We start from the raw sequence: 27822 nt of genomic DNA, 5'->3' as shown, positions 1-27822 counted from the left end.
TTTCATACATTTATTCAACATAGATTTGATTATCCACTGGGCATGGTAGTGAGTCCGGAGGTTTATATAGATGAACAACTAGGCATGATTCTTGCCCTTATGGAGCTTACTTACCGTATGCCGCTAACTGACCATTAAAAGAGCATTAAAAAAGCAATTACAATTAAGGGGGCTAAGTATTCTGATAAGGAAAGAACAAGATGCTTCTGTATCAGCAAAGCAAACAGTTTTCATACATATTAATGAGATAACTAGGACTGTGAATATTTTATCCAAGTTAGGGTGTCCAGAATGAGCACTAGGATAGGAAAACAAGGGCATCTGTTTATTCCTCCCTCCCCTTCCATTTGCATCTTTGTTCCATTCCCGAACAAAGTCCAAGAGAGGTGTTAGGCTAGCCCCTGTGAAGCGGTGACCTTGTCTCCACATACCTTGGGCAGGGGCCTGGAGGCTGCACGGGAGTTTGCCTATGAGGGCACGTTGGCTCATGCTCACAGATTCACCATGGCCCTCAGCATTCATATTCCTGACACAGAACCTGTGCTGGCCAGTAGGCCTGGGAGCCAGTAGGCCCTTCTTGATTTTACCCTGAGCAGGTCAGATCAGACCAGCCAAGAGCCCAGGGCCACCCAAGTGAGTCTCCAGGGCTTTGAGGGTGGAAAAAGCAGGAAGCTGTGGCAGGGAGTGCTGCCTGGGGCTTCTTGCTCTCTTTCAGGTTCTCTGTGGATGTTGGTACCGTGTTCTTATCTGCTGACCTACCTGTCCTCAGAATAAGACATGTGGCTAAATGTTGCAGTTGAGTTCCTGTCATCTGGTTTAGGGGATATCTACAACGTGCAAGTTTATTAAATTCTATTTTCAATAACATATCTTTTTCTTTGTTTTCCTCATTTAAATCCATTCACTCAAAAGAGACGTGTGCGGAGGCAGCATGTTGGCTCAGTGCATAGACTCTGGGGCCAGACTTCCCGGGTTTGTCCCCTAGATCTGCCACTGGACGTGTTATTTAATGCTCTATGCCTCCATTTCCTCATCTATAAAATGGGGATAAAAATTGTACCTACCTCAAATGGTTGTTGTGAGGAATGTATCGGTTAATAGAAGTAAGGTGCTTAGAAAGGTACCGGGCATATAGTAAGCGCTCAGATGAGCTGGTGTGCTATTACCATCAGTGGTGTTGCTATTACTGTTACCAAGTTTCTGCCGAAGTGCTCAGCAGCACATTTATTTTGTGTTCGGGCCGGGGGAGATACAAAATCAGCCAAGCAGCTGTGCAGCATGGTGGTTAAGATAACGAGCTCTGTGTCCTGGCTCCAAGTCTGGGCTCCGTCACCTACTGGCCGTGTGACTCTGGGTAAGTCGTGAAGCTCTTCAGGCTTCGTCTGCAAAATGTGGATAATGGCTTCCATGGCTTTCGTAGAGATTGGCTGAGATAATGCACGTACTTCAGCCTTTGGCACCTCGGGCACGCACAATACAATCTGGCTGTGGAAGTAATTCTAGGGAGAGGAGAAGAAACCAGCTGGTGCTAGATGAGAAAAGACAAGCACGTAGTAGATGGCTGTGCTTGAGAAGGGCTGGAGAGTGGTAGAAACCAAGGGTCCCAGGAAGGAAGCAGTGCTCTCGGAAGGTTTCTTGTAGAAGGCATCATAGAACCTAGGCCCTAAAGGATGGATTGGAATTGATCAGGCAGGAAAGGACGGAAGGAGCGTTTTGGCCTCCAATACCATGCTGTCTCATCTTCTTGGGTAGACAATGGGAAGCCATTGGAGGATTTTGAGTGGGAGACTGGCCTGGTCACTGGGATCAAAGAAGGAAGTGGGGAGGTAACTGTACCAAGCAATGGGGCCAAGTGAAATGTATCTCCGATACAGGAAAGAAAAATCATATAGTGACATTTAGAGCTCTTACTATGTGCCTGAAACTGTCCTAAATACTTGGATTAATGCACTTTAATCTTACAGCAATCCCATTGGTTGAGTTCTCCTATTACTCCCAAGTTACAGGTGGCACAGAAGGTTAAGTCACTTGCCCAAGATCACAAAGGGAGAAAGTCCAGATCTAGGATTCAAACCCAGACATCCCGGCTCTGAGCCTGGGCTGTGTTCCTGCACTTTTTAAGATGCTTACACTTTTGTGAGCATCAGGGAAGGAGAAGGGAGAAACAGAATATACAGAATTTGAGAGATGTTGCTGTTCCAAAAAGGAATGTTGGAAGAAGTAATTTAAAGTACAGCCGGAGTGGGGCACCTGGGTGATGACTCTCGGTTTCGGCTGGGGTCATTATCTTGGGGTCGTGATCTCGGGGTCGTGAGATCGACCCCACCTAGGGCTCCCAGCTCAGCACGGAGTCTGCTGCTTCCTCTCCCTCTCCCCTCCTGCTCGTGCTCTCTCTATCTCTCAAATAAATAACTAATCTTAAAAAATAATAGTACAGGGGCACCTGGGTGGCTCAGTCGTTAAGCGTCTGCCTTCGGCTCGGGTCATGATCCCAGGGTCCTGGGATCAAGCCCCACATCGGGCTCCCTGCTCGCCGGGAAGCCTGCTTCTCCCTCTCCCACTCCCCCTGCTTGTGTTCCCTCTCTCACTGTGTCTCTCTCTGTCAAATAAATAAAATCTTTAAGAAAAAAAGAAAAGAAATAAAAAGTTCATCCTTCTAATTTAAAATAATAATAATAATAATAATAGTACAGCCGGAGTATTTGTCTTGGGATGGGGGAACCCTTGCTCTTTGCAAGAGGAAAGAGAAACCGTAAGTAGAAAGGGGCAGTGAGAGATGTCAGCCATGAGGGCTCTCCTGGGAAACAGCTTCAATGTTCTCCTCTCAGAAGAGCTGAGAGGGAAGTAGCAGAGGGGTGGAACTTGCTAGGGGCTTATAAAGGGGAAACGGGCTTTTGAAATAGTGTCCCTGACCACATAATCTAACAAGATGTTTGTTGCGCTGGGCTAGGCACTTTCTGGGATAGCAGTGTTGCTGGAATTGGACTGACCAGATCCTAGTCTAAGCTCTGCCAGTCCTAGCTGTGTGACTTTGAATATGTTCCTTAACCTTTCTGTGTCTCAATTTCCTCATTTGAAAAATAGGGTTACCCACCTCATAAGGTTGCTGTGAAGATTGGATCTGTCAGTTTATGGGAGAGGCCTTAAGGTTTAGGATAGTCAACCTCTGCAGTATTAGCTATTATAGTTGTTCTTCTTTTCCCTACAATCCCAGAAATCTTGACAGCCCACAACAGAGAAGGGGAATGTAGGCCTCTCTGGATGAGCCCCACAGCCCAGTGCTGGAGTACAGGGATAGTCATGAGATGTGTAAAGAATGAATCTATCCTTGGTCAACTAAACTTCCTTTCTAGTGGCAAATTCCAGAATTACCACAGAAGCCTTCAAATTCAAATTCCTACTTCGAGAACAAATGTGTTTAATAGAACTGCTTATTAATAAGATACCAAGCCCAGGGGAAACACAGAGGCTTATAAAAAATACCAGACATACTACAAAGGAACTTGGTTAATCTGAGCTTCAAACCACAGATACTGCTACCCCCTCATCAAGGTTTCAGTTGCTTTAAAAGCCTTCCCCCCAGATTTCCCATTTTAGGGCAGACATTCTGCTGCATGGAAGTCTTAACTTTCCTTGCCCCCACTGTCCCCCTCCCCCATCCAGTGACATTAGGGTTTCTGATCACCATCAAAACTGAAGATGCCAGGACAGGTAATTTACAAACAAGCCTCTCTGACAGAGTGAAGTGAAAATGATTTTAGGATGTAACACACTCAACTGATAATAAATTCACTATACCAGCAGTATTCCTGACTCAATCTGTCAGCATCTCAGATGAGTGTCAGAGGTACCATCTTTTGATGCTGGGAGCTGTGTTAGAGGTTCCTGTTCTCCTATCAGCTTGGGTCATTGGGATTGGTAAGGTTCAGGAAGGTGGCAGAGATATGCCCCCAACTCTCTGGCATACACTCCCACACTCCCACAGCTCCACAGGCTTATTCCAGTCAAGAAAAATGATTTAGATTTACAGATCCCTCTTTTAAGCATGTCTACCTATTCACCTTATGAGAATTCTCACTGGTTTATCTTCCACCACCCAGCTGAATCAGAAACTCCAGGGGCTACCTGCATAGCCTGAAGCCAGGGCAGAGGTGAGAAAGGAGAGCAGAGGAGATGGGGAGGCTCCCAGAAGCATTTCACTTTCTCTGCAAATTTCCCCAGGATCTTGGGGTCCTCCATGCTGAATGCCACTAAAAGACGACCCCTGGGGAACTTCATGAAGAGGCTGCAAAATATGTCTAGAATGAAGAGAAGAGCATTTTAGTTTCTTTAAAAATAAGTCACTCTGAGATGCAGCTGCAAACCAAGGAAGCATAGGATCGACGGCCACCACGTTAAGCTAGGATTAGGCAGGGGTGGATTCTTCCCTATAGGTTTCAGGGGGAGCATGGCTCTTTTGACTCTTGATTTTGACTTCTAGCCTCCAGAACTGTGAGACAATACATTTCTATAATTTTGACCCCTCCCCCCAAATCAATCACTCAGAGGATCATTATGTATTTAAAACACTTATATCAGAGGTTCTTAGTCTTGGCTACACATTGGAATCACCTGTGGAGACCAAAAAGCTCCGATGCCCAGGCCATACCATAGACCAGTTAAACCAGAATCTCTGGGGGTGAGACCCCAGCATCAGTATTGTCTTTAAAGTTCTGTAGGACCTTCCATGGTGCAGCTGACGTATGTGGTGCTTGCCACATGGCTTATGCCTATTAGCATACTTCATCTTTGCAACTAGCTTCTAAGAGAGGTGCAGACATTGTTCTCATCCCGCAGATGAAGAGAGAGAAGCACAGTGAAGTTTTATGCATTGTCCAAGATCGTACAGCTGGTGATTTTCAGGGTATGGATTTGAACACAGGCCATCTGACTTGTAGCCAGCAGGTTCATTTCCTCTGATGACGTGAGAAACACAAGTTCTTGGCCGAGCCCCGTACTATAAAGTTGCCATGGAGCAGGGGACAAAGATCCTGTATTCTAGGGAGCCAAGTAAAAGATCTTTCCAAGCAATGCCACATTTATAAGTAGTGATTTTTAAAAATTTCTACTGGGAAGTGCAGACTTTCCCATTCCTCCCTCAGACTGTCTGAGGGTAAAATTTTCAACCCTTCCATTTCTTCCCCGTATCTACCCAAAAAGTCAAGAGCCAGACTCCAGCCTGAATTAAGTAGAGAGTGGGTGTCATTTGTCAGCTGGGTCCGTCTATTTGTGGTTAAGGTCCAGCCCATCACGTTGAAGGCTTACTGACATGTGTGTTGGGATGGAAGACCCATCATATGCTTGTCTAAAATTAGTCCACTCTTTTATTCATCAGACTGAAAGGCTAAGGAAAGAGGATGGGATTGGAAGGCACATTGTATCTGGTTCCAGTTCCTGGCCCAAATGAGCCTTGGGCCTCTAGGTGAGTGACTTCACTTCCCTCTGGGATTCTTCCGTAAGATGAAGAGAGTTGGATTCCATTTGAGGTCACATCTCAGTTCAGCCAAGAGACACGTTTTGTTTGGCCCTCACAGTGCTTTCAGATTTTTTTAATTAATTGCCAGCTTTTAAAAGTTGGAATCATTTACATAGTCTAGATTTCCTGATTCTCTTGAAATACCAGAAGAGATGTTGTTGCCATGCTGTGTCCTATGGGGTAACCGTGGGCTGGAGCTGAGAGACAGCACTCTCTTCAGATGGGTACACTCTCTTGGGTTTCCCTATCCCCGACTTGGCCACCATCACTGTTTACTCACCAGTCTGGCCCCTGCAGGGACTGGAAACCAGATGATCTCCAAAGTCTCTTCTAGGAGTTGAGATTCCTTTACTCATAGGACCTGCAAATCTGTGAGGCAGGGATAAAGTCTTAGAGATTCAGACTCAGTCAATACTTTTATAAAGTTAGGGATGGTCAAAGTAAAACTAATAAATGGTAATGTTCTCTGTTAAATACTTGCCCGTGTTTTATCTTTAACCTTGGCATATACAATTTACAATATTTGGCATACTCGCTTTGAGTTTTTATATTCTGGCTTACTTTTTGAAGACATAAGCAGAGACAAAACAAAAGTCATAAAAGGTTATGAAGAAATTGCATGGTCAAGAAGAGAGAGGACAACAGGATAATGTGTTCTCAGAAGGACAGTCTGAAATTACAGGAGAACTATCTGTTCTTCAAAACAAGATCATCTGAAATAAATTCCAGGAAAATATGTTAGGTGCGTGCTGAGTCTGATGTTTTTAGCACAGACCACATTCAGGAAAACTCTCTTCTCCTGAAGGCATATGAAGTTCTCAGGGAGCTGGGCTATTTATTTAGGACCTTCCAGATGACCACATAGTCACTTGAAATTGCACATAAATTTAAGTATCATTGACTCTTAAAGCTCTTCTTTTGGAACACTAATAAAAATAGAGCTGGGTGCAGACAAATGATTTTCAGTCCCTCTGACCACTCACAACTTTGATGCATTCCTTTTATATTTTTACTGAACTGTTTATGAAAATAAAAGTAATATGTGCAAATACCAACTAGAGTAGCAAGATATGAAATGAGAAGTTAATGTCTCTTTTCCTTATTTTATTTTTTATTGTGGTGAAATACGCATAACATAAAAGTTACCATCTTAATCCCCTCTTTTAAAAAAGATTGTATTTATTTGACACAGAGAGAGAGACAGCGAGAAAGGGAACAGAAACAGGGGGAGTGGGAGAGGGAGAAGCAGGCCTCCCGTGGAGCAGGGAGCCTGATGCGGGGCTCAATCCCACAACCCTGGGATCATGACCTGAGCCGAAGGCAGACTCTTAACCAACTGAACCACTCAGGCACCCAGCATCTTAACTACTTTTAAGTGTACAGTTCAATAATGTTGAGTATATTCACATTGTTGTGTTTTCTCCCTTATCTTAACCCCACTATTAACGACAGTTATATTCTTCTATGTCCTTTCAGAAAACTATATGCACATTCTTTGTGCATCTTCCAAAGTTTCTACCATACCATAGACTAGTCTCGCTTATTCTCAATTTTAGTGGCTACAAAAAATTCTCTTTTTATGGATAACTATAATTTACTCAACCAATTCTTTATTAATGGACACTCAGGTTCTCTTGAGGTTTTGGCTATTACCAAGAAGAAAAACCTATAATGAACATATTTGGTATTTATATCTTGGTCTTTGGCCTATGCCCAAGTATGTCTCTTGGGTAAAGTCTCAGCAACCCATACACTGAGATGTTTGGTTGACACTTTTCTATCTGAAAATTTATATAGTTTGCAGAATAAGAGTTTTTAGATTGGGTAGAATACTTAATCATAAACTATAATGGCACAAAAAATGAATTGCAGCAGTAACCCAGACTCTGGAATTAAATCACCATAATCTAAGGTTAGGCCCTGCTGGACTGACTGGGAGGCCTTGGGGAACTTGCTCATAACATCACTTGCCTCAACTTTTCCATCTGAAAAATAGGAAAAATAATAGCACCCACCGTTGAGGGTTGTTGGAAGGACAAAATTAATAGTACCTCGTGCATATGAAGCACTACATGCATTTTAGGTCTCTCCTCTTCAATCATAAAATTTGAACCTGGTATTTTAAATATAATAGCTTACAAGATATTTTAAATTTTAAGATTTTAAGATGACAACATTTTGTTCTGTAATTAAATTGCCAAAATACTGGTAAAATAGACAAAATCCATCAATAAATGAAAACTGCCCTATGAAAGACCTTCTCACATGTATCAAATCAATTCTTGTTCTTCCCCCATTTCCTTAGGAATACTTTGGATTTACCTTTTTTTTTTTTTTTGTCTTCTTTTTTTAAAGATTTTATTTATTTATTTGAGACAGAGACAATGAGAGACAGAGAGCATGAGAGGGAGGAGGGTCAGAGGGAGAAGCAGACTCCCTGCCCAGCAGGGAGCCCGATGCGGGACTCTATCCCGGGACTCCAGGATCATGACCTGAGCCGAAGGCAGTCGCTTAACCAACTGAGCCACCCAGGCGCCCTTGTCTTCTTTTTTTTGACATGGAAATTGCACTTACTTTTTCCTGAACATACTCTGGGTCAAATGAAGCTAGAGCCTAGGGATGAGCTTTCGAGAGCACAATTCTTTACACACTGTAAATGTCTGCAAATCTCTCTTGTACTTTGCCTAATAATATTGACAGCTTTGTCAGGTTACTTGAAATGACTGATTTTCTTTTGAAAATGAAGTAGAATCAAAAGAATCCTTTTAACATCCTCGTCCCTCAGCTGCCCTGACTTGGGTGGGTGGGAGGAAAGGGATGCAGTTTCACCAACATCCCATCTCCCTGGGGAGTTTCTGGATGCCTGCCTGGATCCCAAAGATCTTATTCTGTGTCATGGAGTACAAGCCAGTCACCCTTTATTCCAGACTAGCTCTTCCTCTTTTGAGCCTTACAGAAACTTCCTCCTGTCACCCTTCACTGCTCTAATTAATGATCTTTAAAAAAAAATCCTAATAAAGGATAGTTTGGATGAAGCAGTAGAAACACTGGCCAGGGAGAGGTTATTGTCAGAAGAGATGACGGGGACGCATGCGGACAGGTCTTGGTGCAGATGGAATCTGTCCAATGCAGTGCCTATAGCAACTCTTGAATGAGTCCTCATCCTAGAGACTCTTATACAGCGTAATATTCAAAAAGTCCCTTCACTTCTGCACTGCTTTGTGGCCACAGGAGGTCCCTCTGTTCTAGGTTGTCAGGCAGTGGGAAAAGAAAGTCACTGGGCATCAATTCCAGGCAGTTCTGGGTCTTGAGAGCATGCTGAGATGGCGAGGATGTCCCTTTGGACAATTTATCCTGAAAGCTAATAGAGAATGCAACTATTTATTGAGCACATACTATGTGCTAGGCTCTGTTTTAGAAAACATGGGAGGGCAGGGAGCAGAATAGAGGAAGTACCAGTCTTCCAAGGTGCTTACATATCAATAAGGGCAGTTATAAATAGAAACACATCCAGCATGTTTGACAATAGTAAGGCCTATGAAAAAAAATAAAGAAAAGTCAAGAGTAATAGGAGCAAGAAAATGAAATAAAAGTCATCATATTGTAAAGAAAGAAATAAAACTATCTCTATTTGCAGATGATATGATCTTGTATATAGAAAATTCTAAAGAATCCAGTAAAACATAAGAACAAATAAAGGAGTTTAGCAAGGTTGTAGAATATAAGATAAACAAAACAAAAATCAATTCTTTTTGTATACACTTGCAATGAAAAATCTGAAAAAGAAGTTAAGAAAACGATTCCATTTGCAATAGCATCAAATAGCATGAAAAGCTTAGGGATAAATTTAACAAAAGAATTGCAAAAAAAGAATTGCAAAACATATACTCTGGAAACTATAAAACATTGTTGAAAGAAATGAAAGAAGATCTTTAAAAATGGAAAAACAGGGGCACCTGGGTGGCTCAGTCAGTTAAGCATCCGACTCTTGATTTCAGCTCAGGTCATGATCTCAAGGTTGTCGGATGGATCAAGGCCAGAGGCCTGGGGCTCCGTGCTCAGCGGGGAGTCTGCTCCTCTCCCTCTCCCATTCCTTCTGCTCCTCCCTACCACTCATATGCATCCTCTCCTTCTCTCTCTCTCAAAAATAAATAAATCTTTTTTAAAAAATGGAAAAACATCCTATATTCGTGGGTTGGAAGATTTAATATCGTGAAGATGACAATACTCCCCAAATTGATCTACAGTCTCAGTGTAATCCCTATCAGAATTCTAAATGGCTTCTTTGTAGAAATTTGCAAGCTAAAATTCATGTGGAATTTCAAAGGCCCTGGATAGTCAAAACAGTTGTGAAAAAGAAGAACAAAGTTGGAGTACTCACTTCTCAATTTCAAAACTTACTGCAAAGCAGCAGTAATCAAGACAGTGTGGTACCGGCATAGAATAAACATATAGGTCAACTGGATAGCCATAAGCAAGGGAATGGATCTGACTCTTTACCTGTGACCATATACAAAACAAAATAAAACCTCAAAATAGATCAAAGACTTAAATTTAAAGCCCAAACTATAAAACTCTAAGAGGAAAACCTAGTGGTAAATCTTCTTGACCTTGGAATTGGCAATATAGTCCTAGACATGACCCCAAAAGCACCAGGAACAAAAGAAAAAATACATAAATTGTATTTCATTAAAATTAAGAACTTTTGGGCTTCCAAGGACAGCATTAAGAAAATGAAACGACACCAATAGAATGGGAAAAAATATTTGCAAATCATATATCTGATAAGGTACTTATATCTAGACTATATAAAAAAGTCTTATAACCGAATAAGAAGACAAATAATCCAATTTAAAAATGAGCAAAGGATCTGAATAGGCATTTCTAAAAACAAACAAACAAACAAACAAACAAACAAAACAACCACACATACAAGTGAACAATAAGAACATGAAAAGAGGTTCAATTTCATTAGCCATCAGGGAAATGCAAATCAAAACCACAAGAATGCACTATCAGGAAAGGTATAATTAAAAAATCAGATAGTAAGTGTTAATAAGGATGTAGAAAGATCAGAAACTTCATACATTACTGGGGGAATGTAAACTGGTGTAGCACTTTGGAAAACACTCTGGCAGTTCCTCAAATGATTAAATTGTATAGTTACCATATGATCCAGCAATTCCACTCCTAGATATATACCCAAGAGAAATGAAAACATGTCCACACAAAAGCTTGTACATAAACGTTCATAGCAGTATTATTCATAATAGCTGAATGATGGAAGCAACCCGAATGCCATCAGTTGATGAATAAACAAAATGTAGTATATCCATTCAATGGAATATTTATTCAGGTATAAAAAGGAATGAAATACTGATACTGATACAACATGGAGGAGCCTCAAAAACATCAAGTGGAGAAGCCAGTAACAGAAGACCACATACTAAATGATTTCATTTATATAAAATGTCCAGATGAGGCAAATATAGAGCAACATTAAGTAGATTAGCAGTAGCTTAGGACTAGCCCCAGGGCTGGAGTGTATGGGGAAGATTTGAGAGTGACAGCTAAACAGCACAGGGTTTCTTTAGGAGGTGATGAGACTGTTCTGTAATTGGTGGTGGTGACAGTTGCACAACTCTGAATATACCAAAAACCCACTGAATTGTGAATTTTAAACGGGTGAATTATGTATCAATAAAGCTGTTACAAAGAGAGAGAAAAAAGAAAGGAAGGAAGGAAGGCCTGAGAGGAAGAGGGAGGGGAAGGAAGGAAGAAAGGAAGGAAGGAAGGAAAGAAGGAAGGAAGGAAGAAAGGGGGGAAGGAAAGAGAAAGGGAGAGTACCAGCATCAAAATTTGCAGAAAGAGTTATAAGGGTGGAGAAGATGGGATTATTTCATGGAGGGGGTAGGTCTTGAAGGCCTCTTTAATAGAGTGACATTTATTTCAGCTGAGGTCTTCAGGAAGCAAGGGAATGAACCATCTGAGTGTCTGAAGAAAGAGAGTCCAGGCAGAGGAAATAGCAAGTACAAAGGCCCTGTGGTAGGCATGTGCTTACTGCATTTGAAGGGCAGCAAGGAGGCCCAAGTAGTGGAAGCAGATTCAGTGAGGAAATAGGGGGACAAGGAGAAGAGGTTCAAGGAACAGGCAGGCAGGGCTAGGTCATGTAAGGCCTTATAGACCAGCATGGTGAGAACCTTGGATTTTTACCAAGTGAAATGGAGAGTGATTAACAGAGTTTTGAGCAGATGACATGATCTGACTTCCATTTCACAAAGATCATTCAGGCTGCTGCATGGTGAACAGACTGATGGATGGAGTGCAAAGGAAGTGTCAAGGTCAGGGAGGATGCCACTGATAAAGTCTAGGTGAGATGCCTTTGTCTCTGCATGTTGTGCTTTAGTTTCTCTCTTATAATTAAAGAGACAGAACCCATAGTCTTGAAACTGCACAAATCATTTAAAAGCAGAATTGCCTGGAAAAAGTGTGAACAAATGACCGTTCACCCAGAACGCATAAAGCAGCTTGCTTCAAATTTCGCTTTCCACATCCACATGATGATTGTGTAAGTGCATGTTTGATGTCTGTCTCCCCCATTAGACTGGAAGATTCATGGTTGTCAGAGCCATGTCCGTTGTCTTCTTTGCTATATCCCTAGTGTGTAGAACAGGAGCAGACAACAAAAGTAGGTCCTCAAAGAAATTCTCATTGAATGAATCAATGAATGAGCAGTCGTCTTCAACCATTTTGTCCCTAGTGGTTTATATGGGTGGTAAAGACAGTAGGTGACCACCTAACATCTGTGCCTTCCCCTACATTCCCCAGCCTCCCTTGCAATTAGTTGTGGCTGTATGAATGTAGTTGACCAGTAAAAAGGGTCAGAAATAACATACACCGAGGCAGCTAGTGGCTGGAGTGTATCTTTCACCACTTGATTCTGCTGAAATGCTCTTGAAGACCATAGGTTCCAGACGGCATCGCTATGAGATGGAATAGGACCACCTGACCTATGTAAGACTTCTCGAGAGTCAGAAACAAACCTTTGTTGAATTAAGCCAATGAGATTTACCTTTGCAGCAGCAAGTTTTATTACTCTGACCCATTATGCTTTTTTCCATTTTTTACAAGTACAGAGCTTCACAATACACACTACATTGCCAGATCGTTTTGGATAATGATAGTTGAAAGTTGATCATTGTCCCTCAAATGTAATTTTCCTCGCTGCTGTCTCCTTACAGAGTGGGATCGTTTATGCTTTTTCAACTATTCCCGTCGCAATTGGAATCATGATAGTAGAAGAGTGGCACATTTCATAATTTGCAGAAGGCACTCTGTAGTTGGACCAAAGGCCCTCCCGATAATAATGGAGGTAATCTAGTCAAGTTCTAATAAATGGGGCTGGACCTCCTCCCATAATTTTACCAGTAATTGGAGGCAAAAATGTGAAAACTTCATTCAGCTGGGAAAATGGGTTGGCAGCTCTTTGGAAGACATGAGCATTGACTGAACTTCCTTTTAAATGTCTCTGGCTTGATTTGTTCATTTTATCTCTTTATTCTGCCCACTCAACTTCATTCTCACTTTCTTGCTAGCCGGAAACTAGTCTGCAGGATCTAGAAATAAAATGGAGAGAAAGATGGTTAGGATAATCAAAATCATGTTTTATGTTTAACACTAAACCAGCAAACCCCACTATTTTTACTCTGATTAAAAGAACACACTTTAAAGATCAATAAAAAATAGTTCATTTTAGTAGGAAATTGAACACCGAGAAAGAACAAAATTCAGCTCCTGAGAGCATCTCTAGAGTTCACTGTTAATCTTAGCATCTACTATTTACCCTGTACTGACTCAGGGTAAGACTTAAATTATAAGAGTAGCTAACACTTTTGAAAACTTGTATGCCTTTCATCCCCACAAAGCAACTCACTCAATTAGTTTCTAAGGAGCAAGTGGTTGCTGGGGTCAGTTGGACATGGAGGTAGTGCTGGTAGCCCCAGGACTATCACCCGGGCACTGAGGGTAATCCCATGCTGCACCAGCTCTCCACACCTGGCACTCGGCTGGGCTGCTGCTTGCTCTCACATTCCTGGGGGATACTCTGAGCCTTGGAAATTTTAGCTTCATTAGCCTCAAGCTAATGCCACCACTGCTCTCAACACATGTTATAATCCTTCCATTGTCCAGAGAGTTAGATATTATTTTTATTTTTTTATTTTTATTTTTTTTAAAGATTTTATTTATTTATTTGAGACAGAGACAATGAGAGACAGAGAGCATGAGAGGGAGGAGGGTCAGAGGGAGAAGCAGACTCCCTGCCGAGCAGGGAGCCCGATGCGGGACTCGATCCCGGGACTCCAGGATCATCACCTGAGCCAAAGGCAGTCGCTTAACCAACTGAGCCACGCAGGCGCCCGAGAGTTAGATATTATTGAGGCCATTTTACAGGTCAAGAACTTAAGGCTCATGGAGGAAAGTTCCTTTGCCTACCCCCTACAGATAGCCAGTAGGTGGGAGAGCCAGGATTCCTACCAGCCTTGCCTCTCGCACATTAGGATTCATAGAAGCTAGTCCCATTGTTTTGGTCTTTCTGGCCAGGAAAGCACATGGGACAGCAGAGGAAGCAATAGAGAACCTTGGTAGTTCCTCCATTGGAGAAAGGCCTGATTTCCTACCAACTGAAGAATGTCTACTTTTTTCTACAGGCATGTGTGTTTATTCTTTATGAATTTTCCCTTTTGAATAAGATTCTTGGGGCAAAGTTCACTTCCTTTGCCCACATAGAATAATTGGGGAGATGTGCCTCAACCCCAAACCCAACAATCACCCACACTCCTAGGGCTCCAGCTGAGCCCTGGGGCCAGTGTGACTTGGCCTATTGCCCTCCCTGCCACTCCTCATCCCAGAATAGGCTTACCTTTTATACCCCACACCCCTATATCCCTGTCATGATCTTATTCACTCAGACATTCATTCAACAAATAATTACTTGTTGTCAACTTTGTGCCTGACCCAATGATAAAGAACATCTGGGGACACTGAGTCTCCCTCAATATTAGAATATTCCATAGGAGAAACAGAATAGTGCTTCTCTGTGATGGTCAATGTTATATTAGCTTGACTAGGCCATTGTCCCCAATTGTTCAGTGAAACACTAATCTAGGTGTTGCCGAAAAAGCATTTTGTAGATGTGATTAAAGTCTATCATCAGTTGACTTTAAATAAGGAGAATATCCTCAATATTGTGGGTGGGCTTGACTCAATTGAAAAGTCTTAAAATCAGAACTGAGGTTTCCCTGAAGAAGAAGAAATTCCACCTGAACTGTAGCTCCAGCTCCTACCAGCTCATCTTTTTTTTTTTTTTTAAGATTTATTTATTTATTTTAGAGAGAGAGAGAAAGCACATGCACACAAGTGGGGGGAGGAGCAGAGGGAGAGAATCTCGAGCAGACTCCCCGCTGAGCTCAGAGCCCAAAGTGGGGCTCAAAGCAGGGCTAGAAGCAGGGCTCGATCTCATGACCCATGAGATCATGACCTGACCTGAAACCAAGAGTCTAATGCTCAAGTGACTGAGCCACCCAGGTGCCCACTGACAGCCCCTCTTGACAGCCTACCCTGCAGATTCATACTTATCCAGACAGCCTTTACAATCACATGAGCCAATTCATTGCAATAAATCTCTTAATATCTATCTCCTACTACCTCTGATTCTGTGGTTAACCCTGACTGATACATACTTCTTGATACCTATGAAGTAATCTGTTTCAATCATACTCATTTCTGTCAGCCTTCAGCTTGGGGAGAAAGACAAGAGTAACGTCAACACTAGCAAAGCAAGTTGGTTGGCCTCATTGCTGATCCCACTCACATTAAAATCTGAGCCAGGGGTCACCATTTTAGCTGACTTCAGAATTACTGGGAATGGGTACAAAGCAGAGATGGATTTCAAAATGGAAAACTCAGATTGCCATTCCATTGCTGGTCCTGGTTTGATAAGCCACCAAGAAACCATGGGGCTTTGAATAGCAGTTCCAACAAAGTCATTACTCTCCACCAACAAAGCAAAACGTATGGCACAATGCGTGGATTATACCAAAGAAGGACCATCTTAGTTGTTTTTGGGTAACTAGTGTTTTTCCATATTAGACATTAAAGGTGGTGCCTGGCTCATGTATCATTAAGACCTTCATGGAAAACAACTAAGAAATATATTGTCAGTATCTGTTCTGGGCACTAAAAACTCATGTTTCCATTTCCTGGTGTATAAAATATGAGGAGTGGACTGCCCCATGGTTTTTTCAAACGCCAGCATTCTGTGATATTCTTTGATAAGCCTCATAGCTTGCACTATGAATTAGAATGGCCTTCAAAGTAAAAAGTCGTTAGTCATGGCCTTGGGTGGGCTCAGAGAATCTGAATTATGGAAAACCAGCCTTATCTGGAGGCCTATTCCAGCGTGTGAGGGCTATAGCTCCCTAACACTTTACAAGTCTACCTTCTGAGAAACATTTGTACAATTATGGGAATTCTCCTGAAACTGAAAACCCTGCCAACTACTGTTTATCACAGTTTCTGGATTCGCTTTTCCAGCACCAGATTGTGAGAGAAATACCTTCGTTGCTGAGATAACATTGGTTTTCTCAGATTTTCAGTGAGTGAACAGTGACCTGAGACCTAGGGTGGTGGAACCTACTAAAAAGGAAGATCTATGTGAAGGAAAGGAAAAAGGGGTCCTCCAAATCTGGTCTGAGATTAGTGCGATTTGAGTAATGAAAAGCAATCAAGAAAACTGATTAATTCTTTCCACATCCTGCCCTGGAGGCCCGTATGGGAGAAGGGGATCAGTATACCTAAAACCAGGGCAAGGGCCACCACAGAAAGTGGCTTCCAGTCTCCACTGTCGCAAATGTCCCAGGGAGGCATACATGATGTAATTTCCAACTGAGTGTCCGGCCCCAAAGTCCGATTACCTGATCAAATGTTCTGTCTGAGCTTCAGAATCAGGCAGGGGACCTCCAATCCACCTGTAGACTGAAAATAATAACTTGTTTCACAGATTTTGTATAACGTGTTCCCAAATCTATATAGATGGCGTGGTAAGGAACAAAACACAAAGGAATTTTAAAAGCCTCCTGAATTCCTAGTTTCTTTCGGTCTTTCAACCCCTCAGACCACTCAAAATATAACTACTTGTTCACCGAGTCCTTATACAGCGGTTTTTGACTTTCAAAGAGGGTCATCTGAGCGCAATGGTTGAAACCGCTTCCCTGGCCTCCACAGGCCTCTACTCAGGTGGTGCCCTCTTGGCAGAGGGCGGGAGAAGAGGCTCTGCAGCACTAGGCTCTGCCCAGCCTGCCCGCCCTCGGCCCTGTGGGGTCCCGCCAAGCCCACAGCTGCTGTTCTGTCTGCACGCTCCCACGTCCCCAGTTGTCGGCAGTGAAAGGCATCCCCAGCTGTCCTGGGTAAGAGCCGACACAGAGAGAGGCGCGTGGGCCTGCCTGTGTGCCTTAACCTTTAAAGCCCAGCCCTGTGTCACGGCGCGGCGGTTTCACGAAAATCTCTCTGGAGCTTAAACTCAGCTGTTGTCTTTTTTCTTGTTTTTTATTTCACCTCTTTCCTTTCTTGCCGGGCTGGCTGTTTGCATTTCCTTCAGCAGAATGTGTGGTTCCCATTCATCCAGCAAATCAAAGGTAATCTCCGTTTTCTTTCTAAATATGTCGTTCTCTGCTTTTTTTCCCCCACCCCCTGTCTTTTGTGTTTGAAAAACATGAATATTTAGCAATGTAACATGTGGAGATTTTCTTGCTGATGCTTTCTTTTAGAATTACCCAGTCCCGATCTGAGTCAACAAAACACTCATCTATCAGTCTATAGCTCTAATAAGAAATTTGATAAATGGGTTAAGCATACAACACGTGAAGCAGAATAATGAGCCTTTGCAATTTTTTGCCTGTACATTCTTTGATATGGGAAAAGCATGACACTGAATTTTGGACATGCTCTCCTATTTCTTTTTTTTTTTTTTATAAAGATTTTATTTATTATTTGACAGAGAGAATGAGAGAGAGAGAGCACATGAGAGTGGGGAGGGTCAGAGGGAGAAGCAGACTCCCCGCCGAGTAGGGAGCCCGATGCGGGACTCGATCCAGGGACTCCGGGATCATGACCTGAGCCGAAGGCAGTCGCTTAACCGACTGAGCCACCCAGGGGCGCCCCTGGACATGCTCTCCTATTTCTTAAACGAACTCTAACCATTGGTATCTGTCAAACTCAGGGGACTTCAGACGCTGATACATCATGTTTTCAACATGACTACACATGTATCTGGGAAATATCCCAGCCTTCATGTCATAAAAGCACCCATCATTTCTTGCTGCAGCTAGCTTAATATTGTATGGTTAGACTCATTATTAGACTCTGTTTTCCCATTCTCAAGTATTACTGAAATTTTAGCTCAATACATTAAGCTGATTATGTTGCTGTCAGATGGATTTCCTGAATGGCTGATATCAAGTACTTTGCTCTCTTCGCTTGACACCCAGCTTCTATTTATAGCCAACAGATGATCAGAAGCCAGGGTCAAGGGCAGTTCTTGTTTGGTCAAGCCCAGCTGTTGAATGCTGATTGGTAATGGGCAAGGTGTGGCGACTGCCATCTGGCCATGCCAGGTCCTGATAGCCCTGCTAGCTGCATTTATTTAACTCAGGCAACAGCAGTTAACTTCAACTTTGCAGAAGCAAGCTTAGTTAACTGTTTTGGACACCCCAGGTAGTCAAATTGGTTCCCAAGTTTAGACAGAAGTTGAAAATTAAAAACAGCACTGTCTGAAGTCGTGGGATCTACCGCGACACACTTTGCCTTCCTCTCCTATTTAGGGTTCAGAGACAGAAGCATGTATAGCTCAATCCCTTTCTGACAGATAGCGATGAGTACTTTTACAGAACATAAATGAGAAAACTGACTTCTGTAGCTCAGAGGGATGAATATTTTCATAGCTTTCCAAGTACTGGAAGAGAGAGATGTGTTACATCAGTCACATGAATTAGCATGATGGCAGAAATGAGATCAACGCTAAAATAAATCAGGCAACGAATAAGTTAAATACGCATTTCAAGGGGGAAACAGAACTTAAATTATTGTTTTTAATTGGTGGATTATAGGCAGCGCTATCACCTGTACCTGCACCTAGGGATTGAGGTGAGAAGAATACCTGCTCTGGTGGCTAAAGCTGGGATTGACAAGCAGAACTTTCTGCAAGATTTATGCGGATCTTGCTTTGTACTTGCAAATGACTTTCACAATAATTCCAATCATCATTAATCAGCAGGCATTGTGTGAAAGACAGAAGCTGTGTAATATCTCGTCCTCAGGATCTGATATTCCCTAGTCATTTTCTTCATGGGAGGACTAACCGAGCCCAGCATCTTCTTCACCATCTTTCTGAGGGAGGTTGGAGTGGTTTCCTCTTTTCAGAGAGGAAAGTGCATCAGGGTTAAGTTCCTCCCTGGGAGCCAGATGACCCCTTGACCTCAGTTTCTTTCTTGGATCCAGGCAAGTGTGTTCCAGGGAAAGGGGGCTCCTTGCCTAGAGATGGTTAGTTTACTTTGAGGATAAGAATTAGTAAGTTGCCTTGCTCAGATGAGTTTTATTTGAGGCTCTCAGAATATTTGACATTCTCAAGTTCAAGTTTTAAGGAAGCAACAGGGTCTGGTGGCTGAGAGCATCCAGTTTGGGGCCCACCAGGCCCAAAGCTGAATCCTTGCCGCTTACTCTTCCAACCACCGTTTCCCTATTGGTAAAGTGAATATGGTGAGAAATGGGGGCATCAAGTGGCCGCCCCTGCCTATACATGGTGTTCCGTCATGTCATCTCCCGCTCTGGATGAGCCAAATCACAAGTTGCCAGCTGGGGAGCTGGGTGTGTTACTTTTGGGTCCCGAGTGTGTCTTTGCCTGTCACGGGCTCGGCAGCTCCCTTGAGGCTGAGCACAGATAAGAAGTGTCTAGCTGCTCAGGCTGTTGTCCACCCATTTTTCTCTCCTGTTACTCCTGGACAGAATCTTGCTGAAGACCACTGTATGGGGACATGTAGTGGGCCTTTGCCTGATATTTATTAGTTGTGTGATTAACTTAAAGACAACTCTAATAAAATCCCAAATGTTCTCACTGTTAGTCTTTCCAGGTACGTATAGGAAGTGTAGGAAGTGAGGGTGTGTCTGACTTTCGATGTGAAAAACACCACACACGAAAAGAAAACCCAAACCAGTAGAGTATTTGATTGATAACATGTTCTACTATAAAGTTCTTGAGGACATAATTCATAGAAGCAATACAAAGGTACATGAATATGAAAGAATATTTCGATTTCATTGGCAATTTTTAAAAACACAAAGTCACAGAACAATGAAATCTAATTTTCACCTGTCAAATCAGCAATTTCAATATAAGAAAATTTACAGCTAGTGAGGATGCAGAAAGGTGAATAGTTCCACTCATGGCTGGTGAGAAATTTGGTACAATCACTGGAAAGCTATTTGCTAAAATGTAATAAAATGCCTTTACAGTGTTCATATCATCCAATATAGTCATCCATTTTAAAGAAATAATATTTTTTTGAAAATGAACAAAAAGTTATATTTGAAGATATCTGTTGCAATGCTGTAATTTTAAATAGAAAGAATTGGAAATAAGTTCAGTAAAATAAAAGGATGGCTAAATATGCTACTTGGAATGAAATATTATGCTGGCATTAAAATGAGATTTTGGTTTTTATATTTTAAAATATTTTATTTATTTATTTGACAGAGAGAGACACAGCGAGAGAGGGAACACAAGCAGGGGGAGTGGGAGAGGGAGAAATAGGTTTCCCGCTGAGCAGGGAGCCCAATGTGGGACTCGATCCCAGGACCCTGAGATCATGACCTGAGCCGAAGGCAAACGCTTAATGACTGAGCCAACCAGGCTCCCCAGATTTTGTTTATTTTTTAAAAAGATTTTATTTATTAGAGAGAGAGAGAGCATGAGGGGGGAGGGGAGAGGGGCAGAGGGACAGGGAGAAGCAGACTCCCTGCTGAGCAGGGAGCCCCAATGCAGGGCTCGATCCCAAGACCCTGGGATCATGACCTGAGCCAAAGGCAGATGCTTAACCAACTGAGCCACCCAGACGCCCCTAAAATGAGATTTTAGTGATGATCTATGACCATACCTACCATTTATGAAGAGTTCACTGTATGTTAGGCCCTAGCCTAAGCACTTTGAATATGTTATTTCATTTAAAGCTTATGACAGATTAGCAACCTCCTAACTTACTCCTAATATACTTATAATCTCATTTAAACTTATCTGACAAATTAGAAAATTGAAAAAAATGTTAACATGGGGTAATGCCCTTTATATTCTTTTAAGCAATAATAACAAATAATAATAGTAATAAGCATACAAAAATGCATATAGTTTTAGCTCAACTATATAAATACAGTAACACTGCCCCCCATAATGTTATAGTAGGGATCAAAACTCCAAATGACATAAATTTAGGTTTGTATTGTTACAAAGTTTCCAAAGTGCAAGTGGATGACCGCTTATTCCTTGGTCACCTTCCATCCAAACTCACACATTATCCCAGGGCTGTGAATGTTTAGTGAAAAATTTACCAAAATATTAAGAATGGGTCTCTGTACTGTCACATATGGGTAAATAATGCTTCTTTGTATTTTCCAAGTTTTCTACAATGAGCATGTAGAAGTATCACATAAAAAATAAAATGCTTCTAAAAGTTAAAAAAAAATGGAAAAGTAATTTGTCTTACTAACTTTTTTTGTAAGTGGGCAATTCCTCCTTTCCTACATTCCCTTTGGTTCTGCCAGCTCAGTAATTTAGGCAGGAAAGGGAAATGGCAAAGCCCAGTGGTCAGAGGGAAACAAGAGGTGTGTCTCCCTCCAGGCTCTGGGGACTAAGCCACGTGATGCTTGAGGCATCTGCGGTTGCATGTGTTACAAGTGAAAAAAATACCACAAGGAGATTGGCAAAGCTTTGGGCATTACCCAATCTCATGTAGCCACTGAAAATGCTTAAAACAAAAAAAAAAAACAAAACAAAAAAACTAACAAGAGAAAGACACTATTAAGGAGTAAAGCCCCAGGGCACTTGGGTGGCTCAGTCCATTAAGCACCTGCCTTCGGCTCCGGTCATGCTCCCGGAGTCCTGGAATCGAGCCCTGCATCTGGCTCCCTGCTCAGCGGGGAGTCTGCTTCTCCCTCTGCCCCTCACCTCACTTGTGCTCTCTCTCTTTCTCTCTCTCAACTCTCTCTCAAATAAAAATAAATAAATGTTAAAAAAAAAAAGAGGAGTAAAGCCCCTTTTTCGAGCTAAGAACAGAGATGGTCCCCCAAGTCAGCATGTGAGGCTAATTAGAGAACAGTCACTCTGAGAAGAAACAAGAGGCAGGTTCAGAGCCCCTTTCTGCTGTAGGATCTTTGTACGACCTTTGAAGACTAAAGGATGAATTTGTGGTGGCCCAGCATCGGACAGAGGCTGCCCTCAGAGTAGGGTGTGCCCTTCGTGCCTGCAGAAGCCCAAGCAACAGGGGAAAGGCCTTGGTGTTCTAAGCACCGGGGAACCCCCTGTGGGGTGGGATGCCAGACTGGGTTGGGCCCTACAGGAAGCACCCCGCTTTTGTTGAGGTGGCTGTGCTTAGCAACAGAGGGCCCGCCCACATTTGCTGGGGCTTTCCTGCTGGGTTTGGTGACTAGGCTGGCTAAAAGCAGAAGGCTCAGAGGACCCCCAGGCCTGCGTCAGGCCTGAGGGCTTGAAGTTAGGTCGAGTTCAGAGAAGTCGAAGTCATTCTCCCATCGAGGGCCTGCTGAGCAGCTGGGAGGGAGAAATGCCAAGCTCAGGATTCCAGATGGGCTCCCAGCAATATAACTTTTCAAGGAGTGCCTTCACATTTCTTCAGAGCCACTGACTCATTCATTCAGCTGACACTCAGTATTGTTATAGGCACTGGAGAAACCAAGTGAAATGAGACACTAGAGCTGCCCTCCAGGAGTCCATGCAGGGAGGAGGCAGAGAGTCAACAAGCCTCAGTAGTGGACTGAAGACCAGAGGACCATGCATACTCCCTGGAGAAGAATCTCACTGAAGCTGGGGTTGGGGGGGTGGGCGGGGGGGGGGGCGTGCTGGAGCTCAAGGAAGAGACAATGCAAGCTGTGTCTTATCTTGGTACTTCTCAGACTAATAGGCATAAGAAACCCCTGAGGATATTGATAAAATGCAGGTTCTTTCTTATTCAACAGGTCTGGAGTGGAGCCTGAGATCCTGCATTTCTTTTTTTTTTTTTTTTTAAGATTTTTTATTTATTTGACAGAGAGAGAGAGAGAGAGAGAGCGAGAGCAGGAACAGAAGCAGGGGGAGTGGGAGAGGGAGAAGCAGGCTTCCCGTGGAGCAGGGAGCCCGATGTGGGACTCAATCCCAGGACCCTGGGACCATGACCTGAGCCGAAGGCAGACGCTTAACGACTGAGCCACCCAGGAGCCCGAGATTCTGCATTTCTAACAAGCCCCCAGGCGAGAAGAATGCTGCTGGTCTGAGGTCCTCACTTGGAGGGGCAGAAATGCTCAGTGATAATTGAGCAAAAGCTAGCCATGTAGAGAGGTGGGAAAGGATATACCTGAGAGGGGGTGTCCTATGTGGGCCACTTCAGGAGTAGGGAGGATGAGAGAAGGTGAGGATTTGTTAGATATCCGTGAAATGGCCTGGGGCTCGCCTTTAATTCTATGAAGGGTGTAAGTCACTCTTTAAGACTCCGCCCCAAACCTGTATTCTGGGAAACACATTCCTAACACAAACCTGACATGTGTCCTTCTGCTTAAAGGTCTTATTTCCTTCATAACCTTTCCTGCCAGGTAGGTGATAAGGTCCTTACAGCAAATGTGGTGGTGGACGGCTAGTCACTATGATTGAGTTCAGGTCCTAGGCTATGAACCCCCCACTCCAGGAAGGAGGTCATGGCTCTTCCATCCCACAGCTGCCACAGTGCCTGCTACACATGAACAGCTAGTGCTCATTATATATTGAGTTTGAAATGAATGAATATTCATACCTCAGATTGGGCTCAGCGGGAGAGGAGCAGAGTGGTTAAGAGCACAGACACAGACACTGGAGTTAGAATTCGTGGGTGCAAATCCTGGCTTTGCTTGTGCTAGCTGCATTGATCTGGTCACATCCTGTGGCCTCTCTGTGCCTCAACTTACTCATCTGTAAAGTGGGGATCATAGTAATAGTATAATAGTACCTGCCTCAGAGAGTTGTTGTGAGCCTTACATAATACATACACATTACTTCCAGCACTCGTAAACATTCAATAAATGTTACCTGTGATTTTTATTAAGAGCTAAATTAGCCAACTTGACCACATAGTGACTGGTATACTTTGGTAAGGATGGGTATATTTGTATCAAGTAGGACTTACAAGTAAACATCATTTATTTTTGCTCTGCCTGCTTTCCATGGACATATATAATGACAGGTAACTGTATTATTTTTCATAAAATTTTTCCTTGAATCCAAAATAGGAAAATACACATAAAGACAGAAATAGGGGTCTTGACAGAATACATCAAGTGAGACTCTTAGGGATGAGCTGGTTTCAGAAGACCACCTCTAGTTATTAGGGAGTGTCATGTGGGAGAATTTTATTCTATCTCCCTATAAGATCACCTGAGGTGGGTTTCTGGAATTCCAGTAGAGCATAAAAATAGGAATATTTGGTCAACAGACAGCCAGTAGGTATAGTCCTAGCTGAAACGGTGTATTATATTGGTGAGAAGGGCCAGGTACCTCATGACATCACTACTCAGTACTGTTGTGGAATACTTAGAATTTAGAGTGGTTATGAAAAGCTCTGGGGCTGATATTGTCTATCGCCTTTTCTCTTTTGTCTGTGAATACTCAGGAATGTACTATCCAATACAATATACACTAGTCATATGTGGTTATTTATATTAATAAAAATGAAATAAAATTAAAAATTCAGTTGCACTAGGCACATTCCAAGTGTTCCAAAGCCTCATGCGGCTAGAGGTTAACACATTGTACAGCACAGATAGGTATAGAACATTCCATTGAGCAGCATTGACTTAGAGTGTATACGTTTTTTTTACTTTGAATTGCCGATTGTAAATGAGATACCCAGAGATGGCCAAATCCAGAATTCATGCAATGAGGATGTTGCGGAATTGAATTCAAAAATTAGGAAATGTAAAGAGTAAGTTTACTTTCAGACAGTAAAATTTGACTCTTTTATTTTTTTGTTCAACAGCTATTGAATAACTAACCACTCTATGTGTAACTCTAAACTTAGGGGCTGTGGGGAAGATAGCAAAGTCTGGCAGATGCAGTCACTGCTCCCAAATTACTTCCCATTGAGTTGGACAGATACTAAGTATATGGAATGACATTAAACAGCAGTCCAAGGAGGTGTGTGAGAAAAAAAGAAAAAACAAAACAAAACGCAGTGAAATGCTGTGAGACCAGAGTGGGTTTGATAAAAGACACAATGCCTGACTTTGACAGGACAGGAGGCATAAGTGGAGCTAAGCCAAGGAGACAGAAATGGGTACAGCACCCTTGGAAAACAGGAATCAGGTCTCTAGATGAAATCAAAATATTAGTAGGCAGTCAGATTGGAAATGGGGCTGTGGTCAGATTTTTGAAGGACTTGAAAGCCAATTCAAGATGATTTGATTAGACTTTATTCTGCAGACAGTGGGAGCCACAGAAGGGTTGTGAGCAGAAGAATACAATCATGCAGGCAGTATTTCGTCAAGGAGAATCTGGCTAGGGTTAAAAAACTGGACTGGAGGAAACAGCCATCTCTGCTGGGATACTCTGCTGGGTTGCGGGAATCCACACAAGAGATGAGAAGGACAGGAAATAGGTCAATGAAAGGGGAAAAGGAAAGAGAGGTGATAAAAAGGAAAACTTAATAAGTTTTGACTGAGCAGGAAAGAGAAGGGCAGAAACATAGACCAAGATGGCTTACTGGCTTTGGATATTTGAGGTTTAGGAAATATCTGTTGATTTGCAGTTTGAGAGGTGGCTCCTAGATATAACATCATTGGATCCTATCTTGTACCTCCTTGAACTGCTATTTAATGTTCTTCTATGCATTGAGTATTTATCTAACTCCAGAGCAAGCAATTTAGGTCAATGATTGCAACCCGCCAGGCTGTGCTTTCTTTCCCAAAGCCCCTAGTTTAGTGCCATGCAAGGACAAAGTGCCCAGTTAGTGAACAGCTGTTCTGCAGTTAATTATAAAGTCAAACTCTATTGTCTAAACCTACCCTTTAAATTTACTGGGGTAAAGAGAAGAAGGAATTATTTGTTTTAAAATAAAAGTCCTGAGCAAATGTTTCATTATTTTGGTGAAGAGAGATGAATGCCCACAAAATGCCCGGTGTCTGCAAAATGGGGGTACAAATACCTCCCTTGTAGAGTGCCAAGGATTAAATGGGAATGCATGCAAACTACCTAGCAAGTAGTAAGCCATGAAGACATGTCATTTGATTCTAATCTAATGAACTGAACAAGCACATGTGGGATTGAAAAACTCCATACATAATTTTATGGCACCCAATATCTCTCCACTTACTCATTTATTGGGTGCCATAAAATGGGGGAAGTTCTAGAATTATTCTAGATCACTCCAGGCAGAATTGTTAAAGATCTTGTTTGCTCAGTAAGGCAGAAGCCAGGGAGGGCCCAGCCCCAGAGATAATCACACACTCAGGTTTCTGGCTCACACCTCACTTGTTCCTGCCTCTTTTGCTCTTTGGCTATGAGAACATTGTCAATGGGGCATTGGAAGGAAAGGATATTATTTAACAATATTAAACAAAATTTTCCAGAAAAGAACAAAGCAGCCATTTGTATGTGATGTGACTGATTTTTTTTCATCAGCATGAGAAAAATCAGTGTCACCGTACTCAAATTCAACATGTTCACTACAGCCAGAACCCATGTCAGGTTAGGATATGGCACCCTATCTAAAGTCACAGTCTCTTCTCAGGGTACCTTCCACCTACTTCTCCCTTTGTGTATCATGGTCAGACAAAGCTATTTAACAGACCCCCAAGAACTACTTTTACCTGAATAGGAAGTCTAAACTCCACTGCTTGATTTCCCTCCAAATATTTCATTCACAACATTGATTCGGCCAGGTTTCTCATTTTCCAAGTGCCTTAGCTGAAGAAGTGCACTATCTACTGGACTTAAAGATCCAATACTCACTTCCCTTCTGTGCTTTGGCCATGGTCCTTACCTGGGATGACCTCTCTGTTACCCTCTGCTTTGCTAAATTGTAATCGTTCTTCAAGGTGCAGCCAAGACCCACTTCCTCCATCTGGTGATTCCAGCCTATAGGCATGTCATCTTTTTCTGGACTGCACTTATTTACAGTGACAAAAAATTTACCAGTCTTTGTCTCTTGTTTCTTACATGTGTTTTTCCAACCAAACATGGTTTTTCCAACCATGAAGTTAGGGTTCATGTCTTGCCCTTCAAATCACATCATCCGGATTGAAGGTAATGGCTCTATGATATTTAAAAATCCTAACTCTGGTTCAGGGTTTTCAAAGATACATCTTAGAGACTTGACCAAGGGGCAGAGGCTTTCATCTTTTTCCTCCTCCCCACCTATTTCCATTCTTGGCTTCTATCAGAAGTTCTGATTTTAGATGCTTTATGTATCGAGTACCTTGTGTTTGAAGAAAAGATTCCTTAGCTAAAGCTTGAGAACTACAGATTCCAGCAATTAGAAATATGGGAGTGGACTGACTAGTTATGGTGGCAAGGAGTATTCTAAATTGACTCATTCTCATTCATGACTATCTGAAAGCTGAACTACTCGGGGCAAGTCAAGTAGAGGATGGGGCTCAGCCCTTGGGAGATCCATCCTCCTGACAGAAAAAGGAATTTGTTCATTTTAGGAAACTTGGAAAGCCCAGAAAAGTATAAAGAAAATGAAATTCAACTCTAATATCACCACCCAGTAAGAGATATTGTTAATCTTAGTGTACTTTCCAGTTTTCCAACCATATACACTCACATGAAGATAACTTGTCATAGTTGAAATCATCCCATATGTTGAGTTAGGTAACCTCCTCTTTTCACATGCAATTATATTACAATCACTACAAATCTTCTTAAATGTATTTGTGATGGTTCATTATGGTGGGTTGGTTTCCCAGAAAGCAGACTGGCTTGCTGGGATGCAGATTGATGTGCAAGATATTTATTAGGAATAATT

At 42.4% G+C, this 27822-nt stretch overlaps 1 protein-coding gene across 1 annotated transcript in view; it reads right to left on the bottom strand.

The window, feature by feature from the left end:
* The window catches only part of DAZL (deleted in azoospermia like), a 161171-nt gene extending 134108 nt beyond the window's left edge, over window positions 1-27063 (bottom strand). The window contains exon 1 of the mRNA XM_034988303.1: window positions 26836-27063. Coding sequence (XP_034844194.1) covers window positions 26836-27063 — 228 coding nt within the window. The remainder of the gene's footprint in view (window positions 1-26835) is intronic.
* Between the last annotated feature and the right edge of the window lie 759 nt (window positions 27064-27822).

This window comes from Mirounga leonina, unplaced genomic scaffold (genome assembly GCF_011800145.1).
Source record: "Mirounga leonina isolate KUSES-001 unplaced genomic scaffold, KU_Mleo_1.0 Mir_115, whole genome shotgun sequence".
Lineage (NCBI taxonomy): Eukaryota > Metazoa > Chordata > Mammalia > Carnivora > Phocidae > Mirounga > Mirounga leonina.
This window is presented reverse-complemented; position numbering and strand designations above follow the sequence as displayed.